Source organism: Patagioenas fasciata, chromosome 7, assembly GCF_037038585.1.
Source record: "Patagioenas fasciata isolate bPatFas1 chromosome 7, bPatFas1.hap1, whole genome shotgun sequence".
Lineage (NCBI taxonomy): Eukaryota > Metazoa > Chordata > Aves > Columbiformes > Columbidae > Patagioenas > Patagioenas fasciata.
Genome location: NC_092526.1, coordinates 10,666,852 through 10,693,592, shown reverse-complemented (window position 1 = coordinate 10,693,592; position 26,741 = coordinate 10,666,852). Strand labels below are relative to the sequence as shown.

General features: G+C 42.1%; 2 protein-coding genes across 2 annotated transcripts in view; one reads left to right on the top strand and one right to left on the bottom strand.

Moving 5' to 3' along the window:
* The window catches only part of SNX4 (sorting nexin 4), a 35,455-nt gene extending 16,943 nt beyond the window's left edge, over positions 1–18,512 (bottom strand). Inside the window, 7 exon segments of the mRNA XM_065840797.2 lie at positions 1,847–1,902; positions 5,790–5,837; positions 6,941–7,090; positions 7,167–7,305; positions 17,082–17,197; positions 18,201–18,326; positions 18,328–18,512. Coding sequence (XP_065696869.1) covers positions 1,847–1,902; positions 5,790–5,837; positions 6,941–7,090; positions 7,167–7,305; positions 17,082–17,197; positions 18,201–18,326; positions 18,328–18,375 — 683 coding nt within the window. The 5' untranslated portion in view covers positions 18,376–18,512.
* Positions 18,513–26,031: 7,519 nt separating this feature from the next.
* The window catches only part of LOC136102972 (TGF-beta receptor type-2-like), a 33,708-nt gene continuing 32,998 nt past the window's right edge, over positions 26,032–26,741 (top strand). Inside the window, exon 1 of the mRNA XM_065840626.2 lies at positions 26,032–26,236. Within this exon, the coding sequence (XP_065696698.1) occupies positions 26,185–26,236 (52 nt within the window). The 5' untranslated portion in view covers positions 26,032–26,184. The remainder of the gene's footprint in view (positions 26,237–26,741) is intronic.

Sequence of the window (26,741 nt, the reverse complement as noted above, 5' to 3'; positions counted from 1 at the left end):
CCATCATTAATTGCTTCTCATAGAAGGAGGTTTAGTTTCCAGTCTATATTGAAATATTGGCAGCATCGTTTCAGCTGTTTAAAGCTCCTCAGGCTGCTCTAAGATGAAGGGTGCAGCTCCACAGCACTGCAAGGCAATCTGGACAGGGAGCTGCAGCTGTTCTTCACCTGAACCCTTCCTGGTCCAGCAACTTGAAAGCCTACACTCCCCGCAGTGGTCACATCTCTGGTTTCGGCAAGGTGAGCTTGCTCAACACACTTTACCAGCCAGTCACACAAGCACCAAAGGTAACCGAGGGGTAAGGTGTCAGATTCCGGGCAGCTCAAGCATTAAGTGTGCTGGGCAGAGCACAGCACTATTCTGCCTGTTAGAGCTGCACACACCATACTAAACGCTCTCGAGGAATTAAAAAAAAAAAAGTTATGCTCATCAGTTATTAAACAACTTGTATCCAAAAGTTCAATTTGGAAGCTATGTAGCTGGCAGAATACAATAGAAAGCATGCGCCAGATCTCTTCAGTGCTGTGAAGTCTCTATTGAGAGACAGATACTCAGGGACTGGTTTGGTTACAAGCCCTTCCTCATGTTTTCCTTGTATTAACTCTTTTCCTGCTTTTTACTGAGCCACTTTTCACAACAGCTTTGCTTTCCAAAACATTAAGTTAACTCAAAAGATAACAGTATATTCCTCACCTCAGCCTTAACCAGTCTTGCCCACCTATGCCTACAGGCAGACTCCTGGCTAAGTCTCCCTGCTGTGAAAGCAGAAATGGCTTAAGTCCAAGCTACAGATGAAGACTGAGGATGAAACATTCAAATAAGGGACCAATTTTACCTGTAGCTGAGAGAATTGCCATCTTTTGGTATCATTGGTGACTGTTATCTCTTATATTAAACCCCAGCTAAAAGCTCCCTTGCTGCCACAGAAGGCTGCAAAAGCAAACAATAAAGAGGGAGTGCACCAATTCACAGATAAGAGGTACAGAAAGGTATGCACCCTCTCACATCCTTAATACAATACCCATAGAGGCTAGAGAAGTACAAAGGGAGCAGGCAGGAGAAGGCACTCAGGCATACTGCTGGTCATTCCCTAAACGGCATTTCCTATTGCCACTGTTGGACAGCAGACAAACCCCAAAGGGCGTTTCATACAGGTCTCTATGGCTTATAGTTGGCAAACTGCAACATCTCTTCACCCTCTTCCTGCACACTGATGTTTCTAACTACCACAGAAGTAGAAACTCCTAATTTTACCCTTCTCACATCACCTAGGGTGTGATGAATGTCCCACTACATACCCTGATAACTCTGACCGTTTTTTTGATCCAGCTGGTTGCTCTAGTGCCTGTCCCAGAGCTTCCTAAACTGCAACAGAGCTGAAGTGACCTCCAGGCTTCCAAAAGTATCTGTGAAGAATGGCACCTTGAAGAGAACTCTGAACTGCAACATCAGGGTGCATCATCCAGAATTGCACACTGGTCGATTTTGGGAAGACCTACTATATATCTGTACTCTGTTCACGCTTGCAAAGATTTCTTTACAAACATATTAAGAGGTTCTTCTTCAGGAGTCTGTTTTCATGTAACCCTTCCTTTTAACTCAGCTAAAATGGAAGACTCATTTTGCATAAAGCTATGGCATTTTCCTGAATGTTTCCTACTCCTAGGCACAGGATTTATCAAATCTTTTCACACTACCTCCTTATCGGGCTTCTGTTAAGATTTGAAATGCAGAAAGATATTTTTCTTTTCTGAACTTATTCTGAGGATAGAGAATATTCTGTTATCCGAAGTTACAGGTTTAAGTGAAAAAGGGAAAACACGGGAAGAAGTACGTAGAATCTTACTTGTCTGGGTTTTTCACTCTGAATGTTGCATTAAGAGCTTTTAATCTGGAATCTGCCTGAAAAAAGGGGAAAAAACACTTTGTTAATTTAATGCAATTAAATTTCAGTGACAAAGAAAAATCTCAGCCTTCTGGCAGCACCATTAGAAAAAAGTTCTGCCTCTCTGGCATATTTAAACCTTCAAGCATTGAACAAGTAGCTGCCCTGCATGTCAAAATTTTTTTCATTAAAAAGTAAAAAAAACCCACTAAGCTATTTTTGTGAACTAAGGTATAAACAGTATCAACTAAAATCAAGCTGGTATAATCCAAATCCCACAAAAATAGTCCCCTCCTAAAATGTTACACAAGTCACAGAGTTAAGATACACAACCCTACATTCTTTTTAGATGAAGCAATTGGGTAACATAAGACCATATGGACAAACTACTTTATATTTTTCAAACCAAAATAAAACTAGTGGCAGAGTGACCTCTATATGCTCTTTATTACCAGGAACAGTTCCCCAGTGAAATCAAAATCTTATATGTCATGTTCTCTCTTTATTTTATGACTTGCTTTACAGAAAATATGTAATTTGTATATCAGAATAGAGCCATTTTAATGCAATGTTATTTTCTATAACAGAGCATATATAAATCTCTAAAGTTCAATACCTAATTAAAAAGCTAATTGGCTACTTTGAGATGCTGGTTTACCAATGACTGCAACAGCAGTACGGAACCTCTCTAAGGAGGTGGGGTGTTTTTTGGTTTAATTGAACATTAAACTGCCCAATGGTTATTGACTCTTAATAAGACACCAACACGCATTAGATATCCCAGCCACACCCACAGAGGACCCGTATCACCACAACTTCTAATTTCTGTATGGCATTTTCCACACAGCTCACTTAGGGCTCATCTATACTGCATGAAAACTCCAACCCCGGGAAAATGGCTGGAGTTTCCTTTTGATGAAAACATCCCTCTTTTAGGGAAAGAAAAATAAACACATCTTGTGAGATGTATAGATTTCCTGCAGTGTTCTCTTTGAGCCAGACTGTGCCACAACTGCTGGCAGCCAGTTACTTACACCAGCACTAACAAATATGGTGATGACACAGGAGTATTTTGTGCACTGTTACAGCCAACTCTGAGCCTGAAGAGCTATTTTGAATTTGACTCTGAAGGAAACACAGTGTTTTCCCAAACTAAGACCTGAGTCCTTCCTTTAGGACCCTTGCAATAGCTTCTGCAGAAGAGACAGGCACAGTTTGAGACTGTTTCACCTCCCATGGCATTGAGGCTGAGCAGAAGATCCCATATTTGAGTATCACTGCAAGTTCCTTTCACCTCCATACCTGGAGGACACTTAGGAAAGCATTTAAATTGACAGAAAAGCAGCTTTTTTCTTGCAACTAGGATGAGAGGTACCGATGGAAATCTTGCTAACTTTAGCTGTCCTCCAATAACTAAACCACCAACACAAAATCCATAAACCCAATATAAGTGAATGAAACCTGCAAGACTAGGACTGACCGATATTGGAAAAAAACAGGTGCATTGTCTCTGCCACACGCAGCACTCCAAGAATATTTTGCAAAGGGAAGACAAAGGCACCATGAGGAAGCGTGTCCAGGACAGCACAAGGAACACAAAACACTGCAGTAACCCCAAGTCCCAGCCTTTAGGATCATTCAGAGTGCTCCACGGGTTTGTATGGCTTTGGACCTCTACTGCTACAGCCCAACGAGTCATTACACAAGCCAGGGAGATTCCAGGCTGTGCAGACACACCTATATGTACTCCTCACACATTTCTCACAGTAAAAACAGCACCTGGGTACACTGACTTCAAATCAGAGTCCTTCCCTCTAAGTAGCCATTTCACAAAATACTGTACTTATATTCAAACAGCAGGCAGCAAACCCATTTGAGTTTGTTGGGACAGCATGTACATTCAAGAGGTTACACTTGAAAAGGACCACTTCCTACATTGCATTTCCAGGGCAAGTTTTTGCCTTGTGTTACAGACACACACAGTGCTCTGAAGGAAGAGTTCAGCAGCACACAAGCACTCTCAGGCAGGAACCAAGATTCTGCCAATGCTCAACTATCTAAGTAGGGTTATTTCCTTCTTGCCATTAACAGCACAGTAACTCCCACACATCACTTTTGAGCATTTGCACCAGAGTTACACTGCTAGAAAAACAGCTGTCCAGTCTTAAACTTGATTTAAGGGTAACAGACACAAGCATTTTAGAGACAAACTCCCCATCAAATGAGGTACAGCCGAGGAGTTTTCAGACAGCTAATTTCTACTATGATCCTACAATCATTTAAGTAGACTACAGATAGGAATTTTCTCCTTCCTAAACAAAGGGTTAAAATCCCAAGCAAAAAAAAAAATCCCTTAAAGAACAAAATTAAGTGCTGGAGGCAGAAGGGAAGAGAGGCATGATTGAATCATACAGTTGGCAGAGTAAACAAAGTCTCCAACATCAACATTAACTATAACATGCTACACTGCATTAATGCCTAATTTAAAGTTTAGTTAGCCAGGTTCAAACCCTTTGGGACAAGAGACACATCCTGCTTTAATGCATTAGCAGCAGAGACAGCAGCAGCATGTAAACCAGTGGTCTGGTTCTGGTCTAAAACATGTAGTGAACAGGGGTTTGTTCTCCTATGTAGTGCTAAATAACCTCCAATCTTGACAGGTTTATACTTCAGATGTTGAATAAAGGGAAGATGCCCTTTCCCAGGCTTTTACAAAAAGTTATTTTTCTTTACTAAAGAAACAGGAACTGTTGAAAGGAAACCACACACATGATCAAATAGAGAAGGAAAACAGGACTTGCTCATCTCTCATTTAATCTACTATATGGTTTCAGGTAGTCAAATATTCTCAGCACTCTGCTATGAGTTTTATTTTATGCACACATATTTGTGTGCAGTCCTGAACATACCCTGCCAGTAAAAATCTCCTGAACTCTTACAGTGTAAGCTGAAATAAAGATGTGTTGACTAGGAAAATACAGCTTGAGGGCTTTACACTTTTTATATTATGAATACTAGCAATATGCAAGCCCTACCAGGATGGAAGAGAATTACTGTCCACTTAAGTTACCAACATTAAGTGTCAGTATCAAAGCCCCTTGGACATTGAGGATAAGAACACCAGTGATTTTCTTTAGCTCTCACTTTCAAAATAATTCTTCATAATCCACCTGGTTTTCAGTTGTGATTTCATGAGAGTTGACCACATTACAATGAAACAAAAGCTCAGTATTTGTCCCCAGTGTTCTTCTCCAGACACAGCCCAGCAATCTATCAGCTTCTCACAGATTCTTGTCCTGTACAGACACACGACCTTTGATGACTTATTCCTGCAAGTGTTCCATCAGTTTACCCAGCCACAAACTCACTGATATCAATGGGGATAGTACAAGACACATTCTGTTACAAAGCTAAGGGGCACCAAATCCAACTGCCTTGGTCCCTTTCAGCAACTTATCCTTGGAGATAAGTCCTACAATTCAGATTGCTTGCCTTTTTTTTTTTTTTTTTTGGATACCTTGCACCTCTTACCAGGCTAAATTTGGCATCCATCTTTAAAACAATGCTAAAATAAATTGACAACATACAAAAGCACTGCTATGGCCTCAAGTTCATTAAAGCTTAAAGCTTATAAGGATCACAACTCTACATTACTGCCAGAATTACAAGGTTGAGCATCGAACATAGGTACATATTAACAAGCCTCCTAGAGAACTTCACAACTGAAGTCTTCCCTATTACATACTACAGACCCCACTGTATTTTTGTAGTTACAAGTATACATAAAGCAATGCCTCTAACTCATTCTAACAGCAAACAGTCCTTCAAAACAATAGCCAAAAACACGTTTGCTGGAGTATTTCTGTGTCACAGCAGTCTTGAGACAAACAATTACAGTAATTACCTTTAACTGAAATCCAGTCTCATTCACCATTTCTTTCCATCCACCTTCCTAAAAACACAAGAAAAGAACATTGAGTAAGAGTTACTTAAGAGTGCCACAGCTTTTGCAAGCCCCTGTATCAGTCCGTACATCACAAGAGCTTCTCCAGTAAGCCTGGTTTCTGCCTTGGCTACCTTCCCCACGACTTTCCAAGAATCTGGGTTAAAAATAACATGTCATTATGGTGTGTTTGCATACTAACCTCCCCCCAAAAAACTGTCTCTGCACTACTCAATTACCTCATTCTATCAACTGGGGGCAGGGGCCACACAGCTTTGTCTGAAGGAGTTCAGCTCTTTAAAAATAAAAGTAGTAACCATCTATTGCCTATTAGATAAGCAGCAGCAGCTCCAAGGACCTTTGCAGGCTGAGGCAGAGAGCACACAGAAAACATACGTGTGGCAGCTGTTTACAGTGCCCATGCGGTCACCTCGCTCATGTGTAGTTGGTTGTCCCCTGTTTCCAGTTCTCATACACTGGTTCATCTACATGCTATACTGTGGCACTAAACCTACCTGCTGAGGTCACTACTTGGGAATCTCTCAAAGCACAGAAAAAAGACATCCAACATCTCCTGAAGTTCAAAACCACAGAATGTAATACTTGAGCTGACAATTGGATCACAACTTTCATGACAACATACTATAGTGGTTTTGGACCACGATACATACAAATGGATCACGAGTCAAACCGCAAAGCTAAAGAAACCGTGGATATCCAAAAGTGAATTGGAAGCCAGTACTGTCTCTGCAGCCAGCAGTACAGCATGTTAACTATTGTATTTCAGCTTTAGTCCTAGGGAAGCTTTCCCAGCCAATACACATTAAGTTCCCAATATGCTGTTCCAAAGAGGTGGAAATTCTCTCTTCGGAACCTTCGAACTAGACTGGAAAAATGCCATAAGGTACTTTAGAAGCCCAGTTGTACAATTGTAGCAGGCTGTTAAACAGTCTTCAGATGGACAAGTCTTGTCTACCTGAAGTTCACGCACGCTATCTATCCTTCTTCTAGACACAGAACAGGCTGTGGGTAAACAGGGAAGAGGAACAAAAAGACATCATCTTAAATAATTGCTAATGAATGTATTTAGAAAGCACAACACTTTACTATACCTGTGTTAAAAATGAATAAAAGATTTTGTCTTGGCAAAGAACAGGATGTGAAGCCACACGTAACAAGAAGTTTTCCAAACCAATTCTTCTTCTTTCCACAAAGTCTGGATCCATATTATCTGCTGATAGCTTATGCCAAACAAAGTCAGCCTATTTAAACAGAAGAGTGTTAATAACAAATAAATAGCAAACAAGACAAAGCAAACTGCAGCCTCAGCTTCCTTACCCTTTTTTCTGGCAAAGGGGGAACAACAATATGTGGATAGGTGACGGACAAATAATTCCTCAGTAACTCAAATTCACTGTAACGTCGCCACAGGGAATCCACCGGCACACACTGTCCCTCACTCTGGGGCTCAACAGCTCTGAAACATGAAACAACAAATTCAAGCATTGGTAAGCTATCAACTCCTTCCTCATACCATCAGTACAATTATAGCAAAGGTCCTAAAAATAGTTACCCAGTAATGATTACCACATAACTTGCCTATAATCTAAAGTAACCTTAATTAATTTCACATCCATATATTCATTTAAAAAGCTATTTCTGATTTCTGCCTGATAGCATGCTTTTTTTCTTTTTCAGAAACACAGGCAAAGTCAGCACATTTTCATCACATCACAAACACACAGGTAGGTCACAGTCAAGTAAAGAGCCACACAAGTGACTTAGCTCACGACACTACAGAATTAGACATATTTCTCTTGGAACAGTGTCAGGCTTCAAGCCAGCAGAACTTCCTAAAGCAGCTGAAGGATATAGAATATTACAAGAAAGAATTTACTATTCAATGGGAAAGTCTTCACTTCAGAGGATAAAAATTGTCTTGTCTGCAACAGCTGGAATAGTTAAAAATCTACAGTTTAATATTTAGAAATTCTAAAGGATATTTTCACAAATTTCCAAGCATCTCCAGTTTTCTGGATTCAAAGTGATATCTTTGTATAGTTAAGGCGTATAAACATAATTTAACAAACTAGATAGAGTAAGAAGGTATAAAACTGATGCATCTGAAAAAATTATTGAAAACTTAAAGCCAACATCACCAAGCAACGTGATCTCTCTCAGCCTCTTCCTGAACAATCAGATATTCCAAGCTCATCACCACCTTCATGGCCCTTCGCTGGACTTGCTTTACTATGTCTATTTGTACTGGGGAACCCAGAACTACAAGTACTTACTCACATGATACTCAGAATAGAGTACTAAATTATTTCTTCCAGCAGAAACCAGACTATGCAGCTCTTGAGTTCATCAGAACTTCCTGGAGTAAAGTTTTAAAAAAGTGTACTACTTACATACTTTTAAGCTATTCTTAACCTTCAAGGTTGGATTTCTAATGACCTTACCAAAAAAACAAACAATCCCACTCCAGGGCAGCCCCAATTACTCCATACAGTTAAATAAAACACAAGAAGCCTTTTTCATCCATTTCTGAACTAATTAGAAAAGAACAGCCTTGCTATACCCTCTTGTTTAAAAGCATGGTTACATCTTGAGGTTAAAGTAATTTAATACAGAATTATTCAAAAGGAATCTTATTTAAATGAGTAAGGCCAAGCATTTTCTGTTTATCTATCCTTGCCTTGTGGAAAGGACATTTATTCCAGGTGACTGAATCTTTAGGAAAAAGAAATTCACAAGGAGGAAAAAGAAAGGATGTATTCATAAGCATTCAACACAAACTGCTGCAGAATAAAACTGTTTGAGACTGACTTAGAAAAAGAGGTGAGCACACTGCTGACAGCCACTAAACTGTACTGCCAGCATCTCATAGATTTCTCCCCTACTAAGAGTATTTCAACTCAACAAAGCTGCAACTTGCAAACACAGAGTTTTGAAGAGGGTAAGCTGAGCTTAGTGCTGCAATGACAAGCTGTGTAGCATTCCTCCCTACACAAACACTACACAATTTAAACATTTCAAGAACACCTCAGCTAAAAGCAGGTATCTAGTGTTTGTACTATTGCCAAGTTGGAGGTAAGTTTAAATAGATAAAGAATTAAGCCACCATGCCCTGGAAGTTCAGTTGTTTTGTTGAAAACTGAAGGTACAAACTTCACTTTCCTAGAAGAGAAACTCCCAGAGTTTGGTAAACAATCTGGCCCCTGAAGATGCTCACACGAAAATACTTCAGAATTAGGGACCCTTTTACTCTCCAGCCTCAGCAGCTATCAACCAGGTGCACTGACTTACACCACAGGTTTCAAGAGAGCACTACTTCTGCACAGGTTATTATCAAGACTGCTACCATCAATGCATCAGATTATGTGGGCACTGTCTGAGAACATACTGCACATGCAAACATTAACAGGGAGACAAAGAAACAGAGGGGCCAGGACTGCCCTGAGAACCCAGCCACACACCAGAAGGACCCATCTGTGCTGCAGATAGAGATGTTGCTGCACCAGCAGGAAGACACCACAGACTCACATGGAGGCACAGAGCGAGGCAGACTGCATCCACCCTTGCTCTAAAGGCAGCAAGATCAGAGATCCACATCTCAGACCTAGAATACAGAGTTCTCCATAATATAATGCATGTTCTATCAGACAAAGAGAAGAAAAAAAAAAAAACCTGGAGGATGCCCTCGCCCATTGCTATTAAGTGTCTGTCACTCCAGCACTTAACCGTCTCCTGGCCACAGCAAATGCAACCCTGGGACTGGCTCAGGAGTCACGTTTAACTAGTTCTTCCTTCCAGTTTTCATTTTTCTGTAATAGGAGAGTTCCATTATTCATCTTTTTTTTTAATTTAACTGAAGTTTAAGACTGGCTGCATCACCTTGTAACTAGAGGCAGGCTGGGTGTGCGCACACCACTGACAGGTTATGGCTGCCTACCACTTCTCAGGCAAAGTTACAGAGGCTTAAGTATTTCCGCTAAAGGGAAACTGCAAGAAGAGCATCTACCTTTATTTTTTTAAATATCATTCTTATTTTTCTTGTCAATATGAGCCCCTAAGGAAAAGTACTGCTAGCCACAATTATTTTTCTTCTCTACTTATTCTATGGGCTTACATTGACACAGGCAACTTCAAACCTAAAGTTTTCCACCTCCTGAACACAAAGTAATTAGAAAAGTTCCTTTAGCTATTCCATTTCACCACAGTGTGTACTTAATTGCTGTCTTCTGCCTCTAACCCAACCCAGCTCAAGTCTAATCTTATATTTATCACTTTCTGAATAACCCATAATGTCAATGAGGTCCGTACAGGGAAGAATGAAAAGTTTATCTTTCAAGGAAGTTTCTGGTCCAGATATTCCCATTCTGTTTTCAAGTGCAATTCAGTAGAAATACAACTTCACAAGATGTTAGAAAATAATTATCCCAAATATTGGTAGTACGCATTTGTAAGTGGTCTCAATATGGCACCAACACATCAAACATAACTGCAGTAATACACATTAGCGGTATAAAGTCAGGTAGCTTGTCTTCCATAGTTGATCTGCCTGAACTCATCCTGCTCTGGCTTGTCATTCCTCCACACACCCATTTCTGCCAAATCAGTTTTACCATGAAAAAGTTAATCTGTATTCTTCTTAGAACTCCGAATTCCTGCATTTAGGAGAGTCACATTATTTAGTAAGTTTCAACAGTTTTAACACCACAAATGTGAGAAAACTAAAGAATAGTACTCTGCTATAAACTAACAGGAAAAAAATAAATGAAATCAAGAATGTCTTTAGAAATGTAAAAGTGGTTTCACAGATTCAAGTCCGTTTGGGGAACTACATATATTCTCCTTCCATACTACAGATTACAGGTTAGAAGAGGATGCACTTACATTTCACATTCCTATCCTATAAACAGCAAAGGGAGGGAAATGCACCAATAGAATCAACACATATTTTAATAGTGCAGCAGTTTATTTACCATTTGTAAGGGTTCAGGCCAACATACCATCAGTAAGCTGTCACTGTAAGAGATCACAGTCTTCTGACAAGAGAATGTTCCATTGTAAATTATGCTCTTAAAGCTTCATGACTGTTTTGCAGAGTTAATTATAAACTAGAAGCAGTGACCATGTGGAGCCTTAACTGTGCAAAAAAAAAAATCTCAACATGTCTCCTATATCAGTTTTGTATTTGTCAGAATTAACAAGAACACATGGGTTATTTAAAATATTTTTTAAAACCCACAATAATTGGAATACTAACATCTCAGCCCACACACACAACTATCAAGCAGAAAATTAAATAGGAACCAAAAATTTTTAAAATATTTAGGAAAGTGTGCTTCAGCAAGGAAGGACCACAGCTTTATAGAGAAGTCAAGTGCTATATCAAGACAAACCACCACCACCCCACAACAGAGATGCAGGTACCCTGTTACTTCAAGTTCTGTGTCCACAAGGGTCCTCAAGAACTCAAGGAAGAAGGAAGCAACTGCCAGAGTAAATCATGCCGCTCACCACATCTTCCCTCCTCACACTCAAACTAAGGAAGTTTACTACATCTCAAGCCCACTGTCAATTTATTCTGACAAAACAGACTTCCCTAAGTCTAAGTCAATCAAGCTTTACAACCCTTATGAGGGACATGCAACCCTCACATTAGACCTTGAAGAAAAAGGTTAAATTACTACCAGAGAACCTTGAAGGTCAAACCTGCCTGCACAGTTTATTCTTTAACCAGGCAGAACCTGATGCAGCTTCCTCAACGTAGTCTGTGTTAAGCAGCCTGGTGTTATTTCTCTTCTCAGATCATAGTTACTTCCTTTTTTCTAACATGCATTTATTCTCACTGTCTTAGAATTGAGAACGCTGCCTTTTCTGGTTGTAGTTGTTGCTTTTATCTTTATATAACATAGTTCTTGCTTGGGGTGAAAAGCAGTTCAGAGACAACAGGTAAAGCAAGCAAATGTGACAGCAAAACAGGTAGACAGACACTTGCCCAGAGAAATATCTGGATGTTTATCTTTGCCCAACATCCTCTTGCAATAAGCTGCACCCTAACAGCTGGGCCTCAGCAAGAACCTGCCACCGCACTGTCCCATCTCTGCAGGACAGACAGACATCCCTGCTGCCTCTGCCACCAGCATCACCCACTCCAGCAGCCTTGGCTGGGGTTTTGCGTGGTTGGTTTGTTTCATTTTTGTTTTGTCAGTGCTTGGGGACTTTGCTTGTTTGTTTATTTCTCTCCAACACGCTGTGAAATGTCAGTTTAGCAACTTTTAGTGACTGGAGGGGGAACACAACATTTCAGGAGGGCAGCTGAGTAGCTCTCAAAGAATCAATGACTTCTAGTTAACCCATTTTAATAAATTTAAAACATATTTTGAAGTTACTAATACTAATTTAAGATCCCCTTTCCACCCAGGCATTGATAAAGTAAAAGCAGCCAGATTCCACTCTCTAGAGAGAACAAAGCTGTGGTGGGAAAGTGCTGTACAGCCCTCAGTTACAAGCTTGCGTCCACACCACTGCCTTTCAAACCAGGTAATAAGTGTTTGAAGCTGCATGGATGGATTTGGGACAGGCAAGTAAGATGAGAGAAATAACTTTTTTTAATCACACCAAAAATGTCTCCACCTGGTTACATATGAGACTATAAAATATCACCAATTACAAGAGCATTTCTCCCCAGGAACCCTGTTCCAGAAAGGAAGTAGAAATCCACAAAGGTACTCATTACACTTAATACCTTCATTACCATCTAATTTTTTAGACCACATTATGAACTCCACCATTAAATGCAGGTACTGCAGACCAGTTTCAATTAAGATTATAATCACTTGTTGACATTCAGTCAAACTTCTCAATTTGTTTTGGTTTTAAAAACACAATATAATACTTGTACAGTCTTCAGGCAGGAAAACCATATGTTTCGCCTCCAAGAACAGTTTTAACAATGCACGTTATTCACTGAATGAACCAACCTGCCTGAAAAAAAAATTAAAAGACAAAATTGAAACCTTCAGCTTTTGCATTCATAACTGATGTTATCATATGCGATTGGAAGATTGCATTACTCCAAAAGTCACATTCATTTGCTTTAATTCAAAGTGCCAATGTGAGAACTTCAGTCCATCTAATTAACCTCTTCCCATTTCCCATTTAAAACTAATTATCTTAAACAAGCCATTAAACAATTTTGAATGAAATAAAAAAGAGGAATGGCTGCAAAATAGTAAATCAGACAAGGAGGAAATACATCAGTTATTTCCTTGTAAAAGCAATCACCTCTTCAACCATAGAAGCAGTAACTTTGCTTTCAGCCTCTGACCTTCCAGTGTACAAGAAGTGACACTTCAGTCCCCTACGGCAGACAAGGCTCACTCTCTGCAGAGAAATAACACTGCAGAGGGCTCGGCAAATTTTTCCATTAGCTATTTAGAAATGGTCTCTGTATTTCGGCCTCTAAACAGACAGAAGAGCAATCATTTCAGATCAACTACAGATTTTGTAAACCACCAAAAGTTATCTAGCAAGTTTTCTTGTCAGATGATTTTCACAGCCAGGTGGGGTTTGTTTGGTTGCTTAGTTGGTTTGTGGTGTTTTGTTTGGTTGGTTTTTTATACTGTCACCTAAACAGTTTTCTCTATTTAACTAAATTATACATCCACTAGTCAGGTTAATGATTCATAGTATCAATTAAGTATAAAGCAGCAGTAAATTTTCTTTCCTCCATCTTCTTTCATCTCTTGATGCCGCCGTTTAAAGCTCATGCTGAATTCAGACTTTCTTCCTTTTTACCTAATACCTCCTTTGGAGGGAACAGACCAGTCTTCCTGACCCTCAGTACCAAAATCTGCGTTCTGTTGTTTTATCAGAAGACAGGAGACCTCGACGAGCATTCATTCTGTGCCTCTCCTCAGGAAATGCATGCCTGTGCTCTTCGCTGAGGCCAATGTGGAGCAGAAGACTTTGGGAAAGTAACTTAAAACATAACAAAGCAAAAACTCCTGAAGACCCGTGGTGGAGCATTGCTACCACTGAACTGGCTACTCATTTACAATAGAAGTTCATTTCTCTCACAGAAACTGTCATTAGAAGCCCTTACACTACAGATGCACAATCCAACATCCTATGGGAGAAGTAGGTATTGCTCATGTCACAATTTAACTGACAGAAAACTTTCGAAATACTGAAAGCAGAAATATGAGTTAACTTCTCCAGTCATACTGTGGGAGTAACAGGCAAATATCGTGAGCCACCCTTCCAAATTGTATCAAAAGGAAGATAAGTGTAGTAAGGCTGGAAACCAGGGATCCCACTATTAAGTAGTCAGCTACCATGCCGCACAAAGTTTGTTACTTTTTCCTAAAGTCACATTAACAAAAAACAAAACAAAAAAGAAACAAACAAAAAACCAACACACAAACACCAAAACCACACAAACACAAAATCCTCTAGTTATCAAGTTTCATGACCAGGAGGACCAGGCCAGAGACCTGAAAGTCAGCAGGGAGGGAAACAAAGTTAACTAAATAGCTAAATGGAAGCGTCTTACAACTACAGAAGAAATTGTTTACTTCGAAGGAGAACAGAAAAAAGGTGTCCCTGTATGCACTATGATTAAAAGCCCACCACCACAGAGCACTGAGAGGTTCTCTGCATTCTGGTCAACTTTCAGTTCTGTCATGGAGAACAAAGAACACAAGACCAGGAGTGAAATTCTGGGTTTTATACTGTCTCCATTCTTGAAGTTTCACGCAGACTCTGGTATAAGACAGAATTTCTAAAAAGCAAGAAAATCTGAATTTAAGCGAGGTCCTGGATATTTCAGTTTCCCTTATAGAAAGCAAGTGATATGCTGAGCACCTACATCTCATGAAGGAACATTTAGCTACACATTTTAAGAATTCATATTTGCCTTACTGCCATTTCCCACAAAGAGGTGGAAGTGTTCATCTGTTTGCACAGGAAGAATATAAAAACTAAGTTATTTTTAAATAACTGTTTCACAGCTTCCATTAAACTATACAAACTGACTTCAAGACTAATTGAACGGAAATGGCTCACCACAAAAATCTACTTAGCTAATGCAGAAAGGTGTAAACCAAGAATAAAGGAGATGCTTTCAGGAAGCACGACCCTTGGAATTTGCTGAGGCTCTGCAGTCTAGAGCCGCAGAGTTTGTTTTGTCTCAAAGAAAGAGATCTATGTGGAGGTGTAATGTCAGTTAAAAAAACCCAAAACACAGAAAAGTCACATGAAAATGTGAGAGTAGTTATTTGTATTTTGAAAAGAAAAAGGAAGCAACACCATCACGTGCATTTTGAAAACGGTTTCATCAGCACTAGTGAAACTAACGTGCTAAAAAGTTTAGGTGCCCAGCTCCTGTTCTGTAACAAACGTGCAGTGACTGTAATTGCATCCATCTTGTGCCCCTTATTCACCCAGATGCATGCAACTCCTCAATTCAAATTGAAATTAAATCCTAGATAGCAGTACCAGTGGAACCCCAGCTCATATAAACGTAATACAACTATTATTAAGTGGTCTTCCTTTTATAGTACTATAAACTGAGTTTTATTCTTCTGCTACAAAATATCCTATTACCCACAGACAAATTGCTGTGAAGCCCACCTACAGCTCCAGGCTCAGCAGGAAGCACATTTAATAGCCAGCAATTATATTTATGCAAGAAATTTTGCCTTCTCAGCAAAAGGAATAGAGAACCTTTTTATTAGATATGTGACAAACCCACATTTTCAATAGTTCTGTGACAAACATAATTGGTCTTGGTATTTGCTGACCACAGAATAAATCTTAATGAAAGCAAGCAATCCGAGCAGCAAAATACAGGTTTGCCACTGAAAGAACCACTGGGAAAGACCAGCAGAAGTGAGTCTAAAGTAACATAAGGATGACTGGGAAAGGAGATGCTGCAGTCAGTGTGTTCCAGAGCTGTGTAAAGATGCCCCCAGAGTACACTTCACACCACAGTTAGACACCAATTATTCTGATTTTCTTCTCTTTTCCTTCAGAAATACAATGAAAAGAAAAACATTACTTATGTGAGAATATGTGATCTTTAATACCAATGCACTGTAGAAGTATTTTTTAAACATCTGAGCAACTGCAAAAGAGCTACAATATTTGAAAAATATAATGTATGCCATGTATGTCTATTTTGGATTTTATTCTGAAAGCTTAGCAACATATGGTAAATGTAACCCAGTAGGTCTGCAGTTAGCATGACTGGTGTGTCCCTTCATCAGTTAAACAAGTTAAGAAGCCTTTTAACTAGTAACTAAAAGACTTAAATTATAATATTACAACTTGAACTCTTTGCCTTTGCAAAATGCAACTGCTCTGTTTCAGGTTTTATCTGCACAGCAGATCACTCCTGAGGCAAAGCCCAAAGGTTAAAACTGTTAATATAAAGAAGAGAGAGACAAAACTCCTAATAAAATCTGATTTTGAAATTCTTGCTTCAGCTGAGTAACATGATCCTGCATAATAGGAGTCATCTGTGGCTGTTTGGCAAGTAACTATAGGCTAGAAGAGATTTTAAAGCTTTGTTCACTACTCAGTACCTAAAATCGCAAGCTGTCTTTGTGGTAAAAGGAGTGTTTATTTGTATTTTTTATCTTACTAACACAAGAAGATTGAAAGCAGTAAGTTCTCCAGTGAAAGTTTAAGTTAATATGAAGGAAGGAAGCAGTTAATTAATCCTAACCATTAGAACATCTACAAGGAGTATGTGGTGATCAGATCAAGCAAATCATTTCAAGTATTAGTGGAGCACTATATTTTGACCACATAACTCATGAGCCTTGCTTTATTTTCTTGAGATCCTAAACAAGCCTAACCATTACTTTAGACCATAATGCACAACCTCTCTCACATACGACCTCATACATATGTATATAAATTTATGCAAACCATGTCTAAGAAATAACCAAGCAGTCGCTGACACCATATTAAAGCAGCATCTTTCAAGCACACATTTTTTCCACCTAGCTAAATGAAAAATTACAGTATAAAGTTACACAACACCAGCATTAATACTGGAGATCAGATGCCAAGTTTTCATGGGGAAAGTTCCTCTGGAGTAGGTTGATAATCACATAACAAATCATAAACAAACTAATCCTCTCATCAACTATACCTTAATATTTTTTGGGGAAGGGCAGATAGCTGGTTTAGAATGGCACATCCATGCACTCAGAGTGAGCTCTCATCACCTACCTCGTCTCAATGAGGTAAGCAGTGTATGTTTCTTGCATGTTCATGGCATTCCTCCCAGTCCGTTTTTCGGCTTCTGAAACAGTGATTTCCATTTTTTTTGCCAAACAGTCTTCCATCTTTTTAGAGGAGGAAAATAAAGATTCATGTAACATTAGCCACACAAGGCAAAGGCTACTAACCCTGCCTCCCCTACTCTCACAGCACATTTGTTCAAATAAGACAGGTCTCTACAGGATAAAGGCTTTGGCAGGTCTTTGTTTTATACCTTTGTTCTGTATCACATTTACAAATGAAAACAGAAAGTCTGCTTTTGGAGAAAAAAACAAAAAAATCAAAGCCAACAAATAGATAACTTTGGATACCAAAAGTCATCATGACCCAGTAAGATAGAAAACTAATATTCTTCTGTACAGGTAACAAAGTAACCTTTTTTAAAAACAAACAAACCCCTGCACTTTCTACCCAAACACTTCCCAACTATCGGTGAATTCCTCCTCAAGACACCTGGGACACACGTAACCACCTCTCCCGTTTCACAGGAAACAGAACGCATCCGGACTGAGATGTTTTTCTTTTAATCTCCCGGAGGAGGATCGTTATCTTTCACACACTGGCAGGCAGAGTCGGCCAGGACCGCACACCCACCCTGGAAAGGCAGAGAGAGCTCCAGGAACCTCCAGCTGAATTCAGCTGGGAGGGGGATCTACTTGTGAAACTGGGGGGCGGGGGCAAAAATGTTGAGAAATAAAAATAACAATAGGGCACAAGGGATGAGGGCAGACGGCACAAAAATCCCTCTAACAACAGCCAGAGAGAGACTGGAAGGAAGAGAACCCCACTGCTCGGAGGGAAGGGGTGCACAGCTCAGACCCGGGCAGGTGCTAGGCCCCGGACACGCAGCGTGAGAGCTCATCCCACCTGCAGCCCCTTCCCGCTACCGCCTAGCCCCGGCCTCTCCGCGCCGGCCGAGCCCCGCACCCCTCCCCAGGCTAGCGGCGCGGCGGCCAGGCAGCGCGCTCAGGAAAGCCCGGTGCTCGGCCCGGGCGGAGTAGGCCGCGCAGAGGCCGGCGGCCCGCGGGAAGGACGCCGCCCCACCGCCGCCTTCCCCGGCACCCTCACCGTGGCCGCGGCAGCTACGGGCTGCTCCGGAGGCGGGAGGCCGCTGTAGGGCGCGCCGCCGTCCTCCTCCGGGCGGCTATCGCTGGGCTCGGCCTCGGCGCTCTCCATGGCTATAAGGCGCTCGGCCACCTTCCTCCGCGCAGGCGCTGAGGCCGGCTCCGGCGAGCAAACTCATCGCAGGTCCTAGAGAGAGCGGCCGGCGGGTGTGGTGCCCGCCCGGGGTGGGTGTGTGCCCTCCCGGGGCGGGGGGAGTGTGCCCGCACGGGGGTTGTGCCGCACGGGGGTGTGCGTGCCCGCACGGGGGGGTGTGCGTGCCCGCCCGGGGGGTGTGGGTGCCCGCGCGGGGGGTGTGTGTGTGTGCCCGCCCGGGGGTCGCGCCCGCCCGCGGGGGTTGTGAGTGCCCGCCCGGGGGTTGCGCCCGCCCGGGGCCGGCGCTGAGGCGAGGCGAACCCCGCCGGCCCGCGGCCTGCCCTGGCCGGTGCTCATCGATTGCTTTGATCGAAGCCCTCTCGAGACTGTTGGCGTCCTGCCCACCTTTCTGCCAGAAAAAGTGCCTCGTTATGTCCCTGGGGGGTGGGCACCTCTTCGCGAACACGGGGATGAAGGCACCGCTCGTTGTTAGAGAAGCCAGGCAGTGTGAGCTCCTGTCAAGGCAAGAACAGACCTTCTGCCATTCCTCGGGTGCTCATCCTCACTTAAACACTTGTAAATGTTTATTTCTAAGATTTATTTTTGCTCGTGCTCCTCTCTTAGCTCTCAGGTCACTGAAGAGTTTCTGATGCACCCATGCTGTGTCTTATTTTCCCTTCTTAGCAGGACACCTTGTCATTTTGCTTTACAGAGCCTCTCCCAGCAGCTATTAACTTTCCCGCTGGATGTTGTTAACATTATGCAGCTCGGGTTATTTTTATTTTTAAAGCCCACCAGTCTGTTATTTCTCCGCTCTCACCCCTTTGTGGGCAGCAAAGGACTCGGTCGTGCTGTGTTCGCTTTTACTCGCCCTCCAGCCCACGCTGCCTTCTCCACTGGCCCCGTCCCGGCAGCCGTGGGACACCCGGAGCTGTGTTCTGCCCGCCAGCTCTCCAGCTCACCCAGAAGCCTGTCCCACCCCACCAAGCTTCCCCAGGGGGTACCCGAGGAGTTAAAATTCCCCAGGTTCAGCTCTGGGGAAGCCTCTGTTGTTTATTTTTCCCTGTATGCCAAACGTCACTTTGGACACTCGGGAGCACACCCATCGTTCTCTGGTTTACATATCATTCCCTTGAGAGTTCCCATTTTTGCACCAGTTTCATGTCTTTTGATTCAGGGACTACATTTTTTATATTCTCATGTAGCTTTTTTTGCTTTTCCTGCCCTTTTGAAACCCAGGTTACAGGCCACCTCGGGGGATTAAAGAGTTGATATTGTAGGTTTCTTTGCTTTGCTTTTTTTCTGCGTTGAGTAGGAAATGGTTTTTCTAGTGTTGACCGGAGCTTTATTTGCATACATTTTTCATCCAAAAATTAATCTTTTTCTTTCAACAACAATTAAAATAAATCTCAAAATCCCTTTTGAAGACCCCATGAATTAATATTTGGCGTCTGGTTTCTATTCTGTTGTCTTCAATGTTTATTCAACTTTTTCCTCAGATTGTTTGAACTGATACCTCAATCCCTCCTTTCCCACCCCTCCACCACTGTAGCTGGATGGAGTTTCCCAAGGTTTTTCATAAAAGACTTTCCTAGAACAAAAGTTTTTTTACAAATATGTGAACTGTGATTTGTCCTTTGAATAGGACTGATTTAAGATTTGTTTTCTAAACCCAGAGCCCAGTTTAGATGTTAAAGCATGATTGCACGTTGTAAGACAAAGTCTGTTTTCCATTAGGGTATGGTTTTCTTATGTTTACTCAAGATGTACATTACGATACATACCTTGTATCAATTACACTTGCATTTGCAGGATGTGCATACTGAAATTTTTCTGATCCATATCAGTGATATAATGGAAGTATTTATGTGAAGCTCATACAGGATATCATACTTTGTACCAAATGTTTTTATTATAGAAAATACACTATCAATAAAACACAGTCATATTTTGCATGTCTAACATTCAGTCATTTCAAAACCTATTTTCAGCTTTGAATTTTCTTAACACTTCTAAGAGAGGTGAAGAAGAGTTAAAACACTATGTATGTACGAGGATAATGATAGAAGTGATAATGATGATAGATAGATTCGTGGAGCAATGCAGCTGGAGCTGAGAAGCCACCATCCACACCACATGTATTTTAGGGACTTTTTTAGGATGCTTCTGGCTCACTACTGGGGACTGACCACCCTTTATACCTTTCAGTCTAGCTGCTGCTGAAAAAAGTCCTAGGACTGCCTTGCAGCACAAGTCAAAGTGAGATGGCCAGGAGTTTCCCTTTGAAAGCACCTTCCTGATCCGTGGTTTAGGTTCCTGGATCCTACAATAACTTCATTACTAGTAATACTAATAGAACACAAAGATCATGAGTCGGGCTGTCAAACTGTTCATGCTTCCCTCTACAGGCCAATTCCTCCAGACCAGAAGGTTGTTGCTAACCAGGGGTGACTGGCACCCCAAGTGATGCCAGCTTGTGCTTTTGGTCTTCTAAGGTTGATCCTCACTGAAGATTCTGGCATCTGTTGCATCTGATGTCATTGGTAGGATGGATGGAGCAGAAGACAGCGCTTGCTGAGGTTCCCTAAGAAAACACAGTGGATGAAACAATGTCAAGGAACTGTCAGCATGAGTAGCTGCTTCAGCATGGAATAGACCAAGGGGCAAAATAGGTTCAAAAATAAGAAATAGGAAATCCTCTCCTCATGTAAGTCTGGGCTCCTGATAGACATATTTCCATCATCTAAATGGCTGTGTGAAATGGCCATTAAGCAGTAGAAAAATCAACGTTTTGTTAATTACTCAGGGAAAGAAAAACTCACGGAAAGGTAAGTGAAGACTGGAAAAGCGACCTGGGTGCCTTTCATGGGGAAAAGAAAGCACCCGATCCCATTCCGACTGAAATTGGTAGTGATGGTTTCCATCCATTTCAGCAACAGCGGAACTGGATCCGTGCATACAAACTAGAAAACCAAAACTAATCCACATTTTTGAAAGAATCTGTACAAGCACATCAATAGTATGAATGAAAGTTTACTGAAAGTGGCCTCAAAAGCAGCAAAAAGAGAGCAGTGAGAAAAGCTCAGAACTTCACGGGCAGAAGGCAAGAAGATTCAGGACAGTACTGAACAGGGGGAAAATACCCCCTCAATAACACTGTAAAAGGTAGAGATGAGCAAATTATAATACACTTTTACTTAATCTTGATGCAGCTTTTGTCAAGGAACCTGTTGCATGCAGTCTGAGGGTAGTTAGAATTTAGGCCAGTGTTTCTGGACTACAAAAAGACTCCAGTAAAAACCTGGCATCAATTAGAAAATGCCTTTATCCTATGTGGCTACCAAAACAAGCATTAGCTGAGATGCAGAAACACAGAGAAGTTGGCAGGGCTAAGGAGAAGTGGTTGTGGCCATGCAGACAAGGCCGCCTGCGCCCAAGGGAGCTGTAGCCGTGGCCCTCAGGATGCATTGCTGGCTTTGATTGCACTTGTCTTGCTATCTGGTCATCAAAGGTCACCACACCATCCCTAAGACAAGCTGCAGGGAGAGAATGGAAAATGCCGAAGGTCAAGTCACGATATTTTCCCTCAGGTGATAGCAGGGGCACAAACCATACCGCCATGTACGTGAGCTCAAACACCAAAACACTGTGAAACGGTGACAGCGAGAAGGTAACGAGAGCTTTTTCCAGAGAGCGATGGGCACCTACAGTGTCCACTAGGCAATGGCATTTGAGTTTATTCAGCCCTATCAGGACTGGGTGCAGTGAAACCAAGGCCATGCTTATAAGATGCAGCAGTGATGACACTGAAATTCTTGGGCTTTAATTAATTGCTGGGGCAACTTGGGAGTAGTTTGATACAAGCACACAATATGTGCACATAAATTAAGAGTATGGATTTCTGCTCACTAATCGGCACTGAGTCTGTGATCCTGTCAGGTAGGCATTTTCCTTAGACCTGCCTTTTAAAACTGTGAAGTATAAGGCAAATTCTCTTCACAACAGAAACACTCACGGACCTTATCTGAAGCCCAACATCACTACTGATATCAACAGATTAAAAGGAATGAAGCAGAGGCAACAGATAATAATCCAGTCGTGTAATGTGCAAGCAATCCAGATGGCCAAGGGAACATGTTCTGATGTAGAACTGAACCCCACACCTTTTACTGTGGTCAGTCATTTGAAACCCAATGCCCCTGCTACGTTCTCTGGGGTCTCTGGGGCATGGAGGAGGCCCACGGAAGCTCAGGAGCTTTGGCCCTTGTGTTAGCACTGTCTGGGACATGACTACATGGTTCCCTTATTCCCCTTCTCTCCCTTCATGTCCCCTGTCACATGAAGGTCATCTTTGCCTCTGGGAAGAGTTTGACTCGCCTGGGTCTGGCAGATGTCCATCATGATGTTACCCTGCACAAGTGTGTTTGGTGCTTATGTCAGGAGCTTCAAATCTATTGATTGATTGCAGAGCCTCGCCTCTCAGAGTGGAAACCCAGGCTGTTTGAAACCATCTCTTAAATATATGCTATATTGTTTCAGGTGGCCAATGTTTTATTTTATTTCTCTAGCAAATATCTTCCAGCTCCTAAACGAGAACTTGGGGAAAACTGCTCCTACAATGCAACTTAAAAATCAGCCTGCGGAAACCTTCCATTCCTCAGCCTAAATCCAGCTTTCAGTGTGTCTTGAATTATGAGGTTGTCCAGATCACTAATAGAGGAGCAGGAGAATTTACACCAAAAGGCATAAACAAGCCAACAATAAAAATAACCATTTATCTCTTCTTCCTCCCCAGTGCCTTAGTCCAAAGGTCACTGTGTTCTCTTGTGGAAGCAAAGCTCTATAATGTGAGTTTAGACACTCCAGGCTAAATCCCAGAGTTCTTACTTTTCCTCAAGTAACTTTGGTGGATTTTTAGTTTCCATTTTTCCTTGGATAAGGTCTGAGAAATAAGCAGGGTCTCCAGAACAGAGCTGTTGGTTAGAGAAAAGCCCAGATCAGTGGGGCACATGCTGCCTGGCTCTCTGCTCAACCTGGGGTCACTCACACTATGGTGTTAGGAAAGGAACAAGCTCTAAGCCTCACACTCTTCCTATTTTGCAAATGAGGCTTGCAGTAGCCTCAGCTCAGTGGACCGAAAATACAGATTATGGGAGGATACATCTAGCACTGTGCAATCTTACATGCAGCAAGGGCTGAGCAGACAGTTTCCCTCAGTGCAGGAAGCAGCCTGCAGAGCCCAGAAGGCCATGAAAGCAAACCCTCACCCATGTCACCACGACAGCATGTTTTACCAAGCAGCAGATCTAACACCATCTAGAAATAAGTACAGCTGTTTAGGAAGAGTGGGATGAACATCGCTCCCCAAAAGCTTCCCCTTGCAGAGCTTCCTGTAGAAACTCAACTGCCTTGTAAAGATGCCATTGAGTGGAACAACTACTGCCATTCCTCTCATTTCAGTGAGCTCTGGCTCAAAATCTCTCCCTAAGATTATTCTACAAACAGGATGAAGCATTGTACATGGCTTGATTTGGCCCAGAAGTTGTTTGGGATTGCCTGGGCTTTTGGAAAATGCACTTCACATGGCTCGGGGTGCCTGGCTGCAGGGACGTTGTGCAGGCTTCCTGCTGCTTTCCCAGGTCCTGCCACTAAAAAAACAATATCCCTTGCCTCCCTTGCACTTCCAAATCATACAGCATGTTTTGTCAATGTCCACTGTTGTTTAAAGCCCCTCCGAGCTCCTGCTGGGGACATTATTTCTCTCTGAGTTTTGCTAGGCAGCGGGGGATTCTTCCTGCTTTTAAAGAGAGCTCCCATAGATCATGAATAATCTGTGGTGTTCCTAGCATGAGCCTTATCCAGCTGCCTTGTAACACGCTGAAGAGCTCACATCTGCAAATCCAACCGGCAGTCTGAGGGATCTGCGGGCATCTTGAAATGCTCTGGATCAGAAAGAGAGGAGTTGGCAGGTCACCCGAAGATAGCGCTGTGCACTCAGCAGTTTCAATACGCTGATTGGAAAATAACGTCTTTCTGAAAGCTTGCTAAACATTTGCTCGTCCTTAGTCTGCAAAGGCCATACTTCAGCTGTTGTAACTCAGACCAACCCGTCTCTTCTAGATTAGTACGACATAGCACATAGAAAGATGCCCGGTTTGATGTGAAGACAGCCAAGGGAGGGAGAGCAATGTTGTATCTCTCCTTAGATTCGAGACGATGTTCTCCAGGGCTCCCTGGGTTAGGCAAGTTTCTGGACTCGTTCTTCCAGATGAATGTTCTCTGTGCACCCCAGGTGCTGTCTTCCCTCAGTGCATTCACACAGCTTTCTGCTCTGTTATCCCAAGGACATGTGGCCATTTCTCTATGGAGGACAGGCCAAGCTGGCTGGCATCTGGGTGCCCTGAAGCAAGTGGGAGCAGACCAAGCAGCTTTCTGCAGAGACATGCTGGTGTAGCCATGGCGTTAGGAGAGACGCTTTGTACGTATCAGCTGTGTCTGTACCTCATCTAACACCTCACCTTGCTCCTTTTTAAATACAGAAGGGAAAAGAGATGTCATAATTTAACTCCATAACAGAACGAATTATGTAGTTTACAAAACAAGCAGGTGTGGTTTATTGGAAAGATTCATACAAATAAAGGATCTTCATGTCCGGCAGGGCAAAACACTCATGAGAGATGATGACACATACACATAAGCATATGCAGATACATCATGTACCCACCACATACTGATGAATGAAGCAAAAGATTAATTGTAAAATAAGTAAATAAAAAGCTGGAGACTCATTGAATTAGAATGCTGTATATGCATTAAAAAAGTGATAGGTGTATTTATCAATAGCTATAAAAAATTAGCCTTACCTTAAGGCAGGCATTTTGGCTGCAAAAAACTCAATAACAACATCTCTTCCTCTCTGCCGCACTTGATTACATTGATAATTATTTTAATACATTCTGAAGGGTTGGGGTAGATCACAGGACAAGAGTCTGAGGATTTTGCTCCTCCTTTTGCAACTGATGGATTAACAACCAAGGTCAGTCAGATTTCTGCTATGTTTCGCAGTTTCCCTTTTGTAAATGGGGATAATATTTCTTACAAGTTTTTGTAAAGCAGTTTGAGATCTTGGGGAGAAAGCAGCTATTTAAATGCTCTATGTTATTATTTTAGGCCCTGATTCAGGAAAACATATACGTATATGGTTAAAACCTGCTGCTTTGATGGGTCAAAAGCGCGTACTTTAGGCTAAGTTCTTATTGATGTGGTTATTTTGAAAAAGCTGCCCTAAACTTTCCAATTACCCCTATTAAATATATATAACCCACTGAAGCTTACTTAAAAGATAATTTCTTAAAGTGTGTGGGGGGAAATAGCAAATTAATGGTAGCTCAACATATTGAAGCATTACCTTCCATGTTTTATTCAGATGAAAGAGGCACACAGGAGCACCCATGCCTTTCTGATTAGATGCACGCAGTAGGCATTAGGTCCCCTTCAAAGATCCTTGGGCCGTGCAGAGCAGCTCTGTGTTGTCACAGGGGAAAAGAAAAGAATCAAACTCTTTTTCTTGGAGTCAGGCTTCTTCCCCCTGCCTGCCCCCCTCCCATATTTGTATATATTATTTCGAGAGGAGGGTCAGGCTTGGTTTGTTCATAAACTGCAGTTCCTGGGCGGACCCCACACACAGCTGGGCTTTAGCAGCTGGATCCGCCTTCCCGGCAAGCCGAGTCGGGAGCCTCGCAAAGCCGGGGCTCCGGGCTTGACAGCAGAGTCACAGGAGGCTGGCTGCACCAAAGGAAGATGAACTGGCCAACGCCGTGAAGCTGGGCTTCTGGTCACTGGTGGGATCCAGAAAATGGGTTACTGGAGGAGACCGGGTCTGCTTTCCTTACTGCTGCTCTCCTTCTGTGAGTAGAAAAATGTTTCTGGTTAGACGACGTTAAGCAACATGCTCCGAGAGGTTGTTTATTTTTCCATCCTCCAGCAAAATAGCTGATCTTTGATTTCTCCCCTGACAGCAATTAGCCAGAGGATTGGAAATAGCGGAGAATTTAGCAGAATATGCTGTTGTGACTGCATCAGCTGTGTCTTTCTCTTACAGCGAAGGGCGAGCGTTTGCCTTGGTGGAAAGTGCCGTGTGCTCGCTTGGAGCAGCTCGCAGATGTCAGTGTTTACAGTGCAAAAATATATATAGGTCAGCATTACTTGTTGGAAGCTTTTATTTTATTGAGAGAGCTTAAAAGCAACTGAAGTCCACCGCTGAATGATCTGGCCTCGACAGTGTCCAGATGTGGGGAAGTTTGCAGCTTAGAACTTTTATCTGCCCTGGTTTATGTGCAGAATTAATCGAACTATGAAAGAAGGAAAGAAATGGGGAGAGGGGGAGGAGAAGTGTCTTTGCAACAACATCTG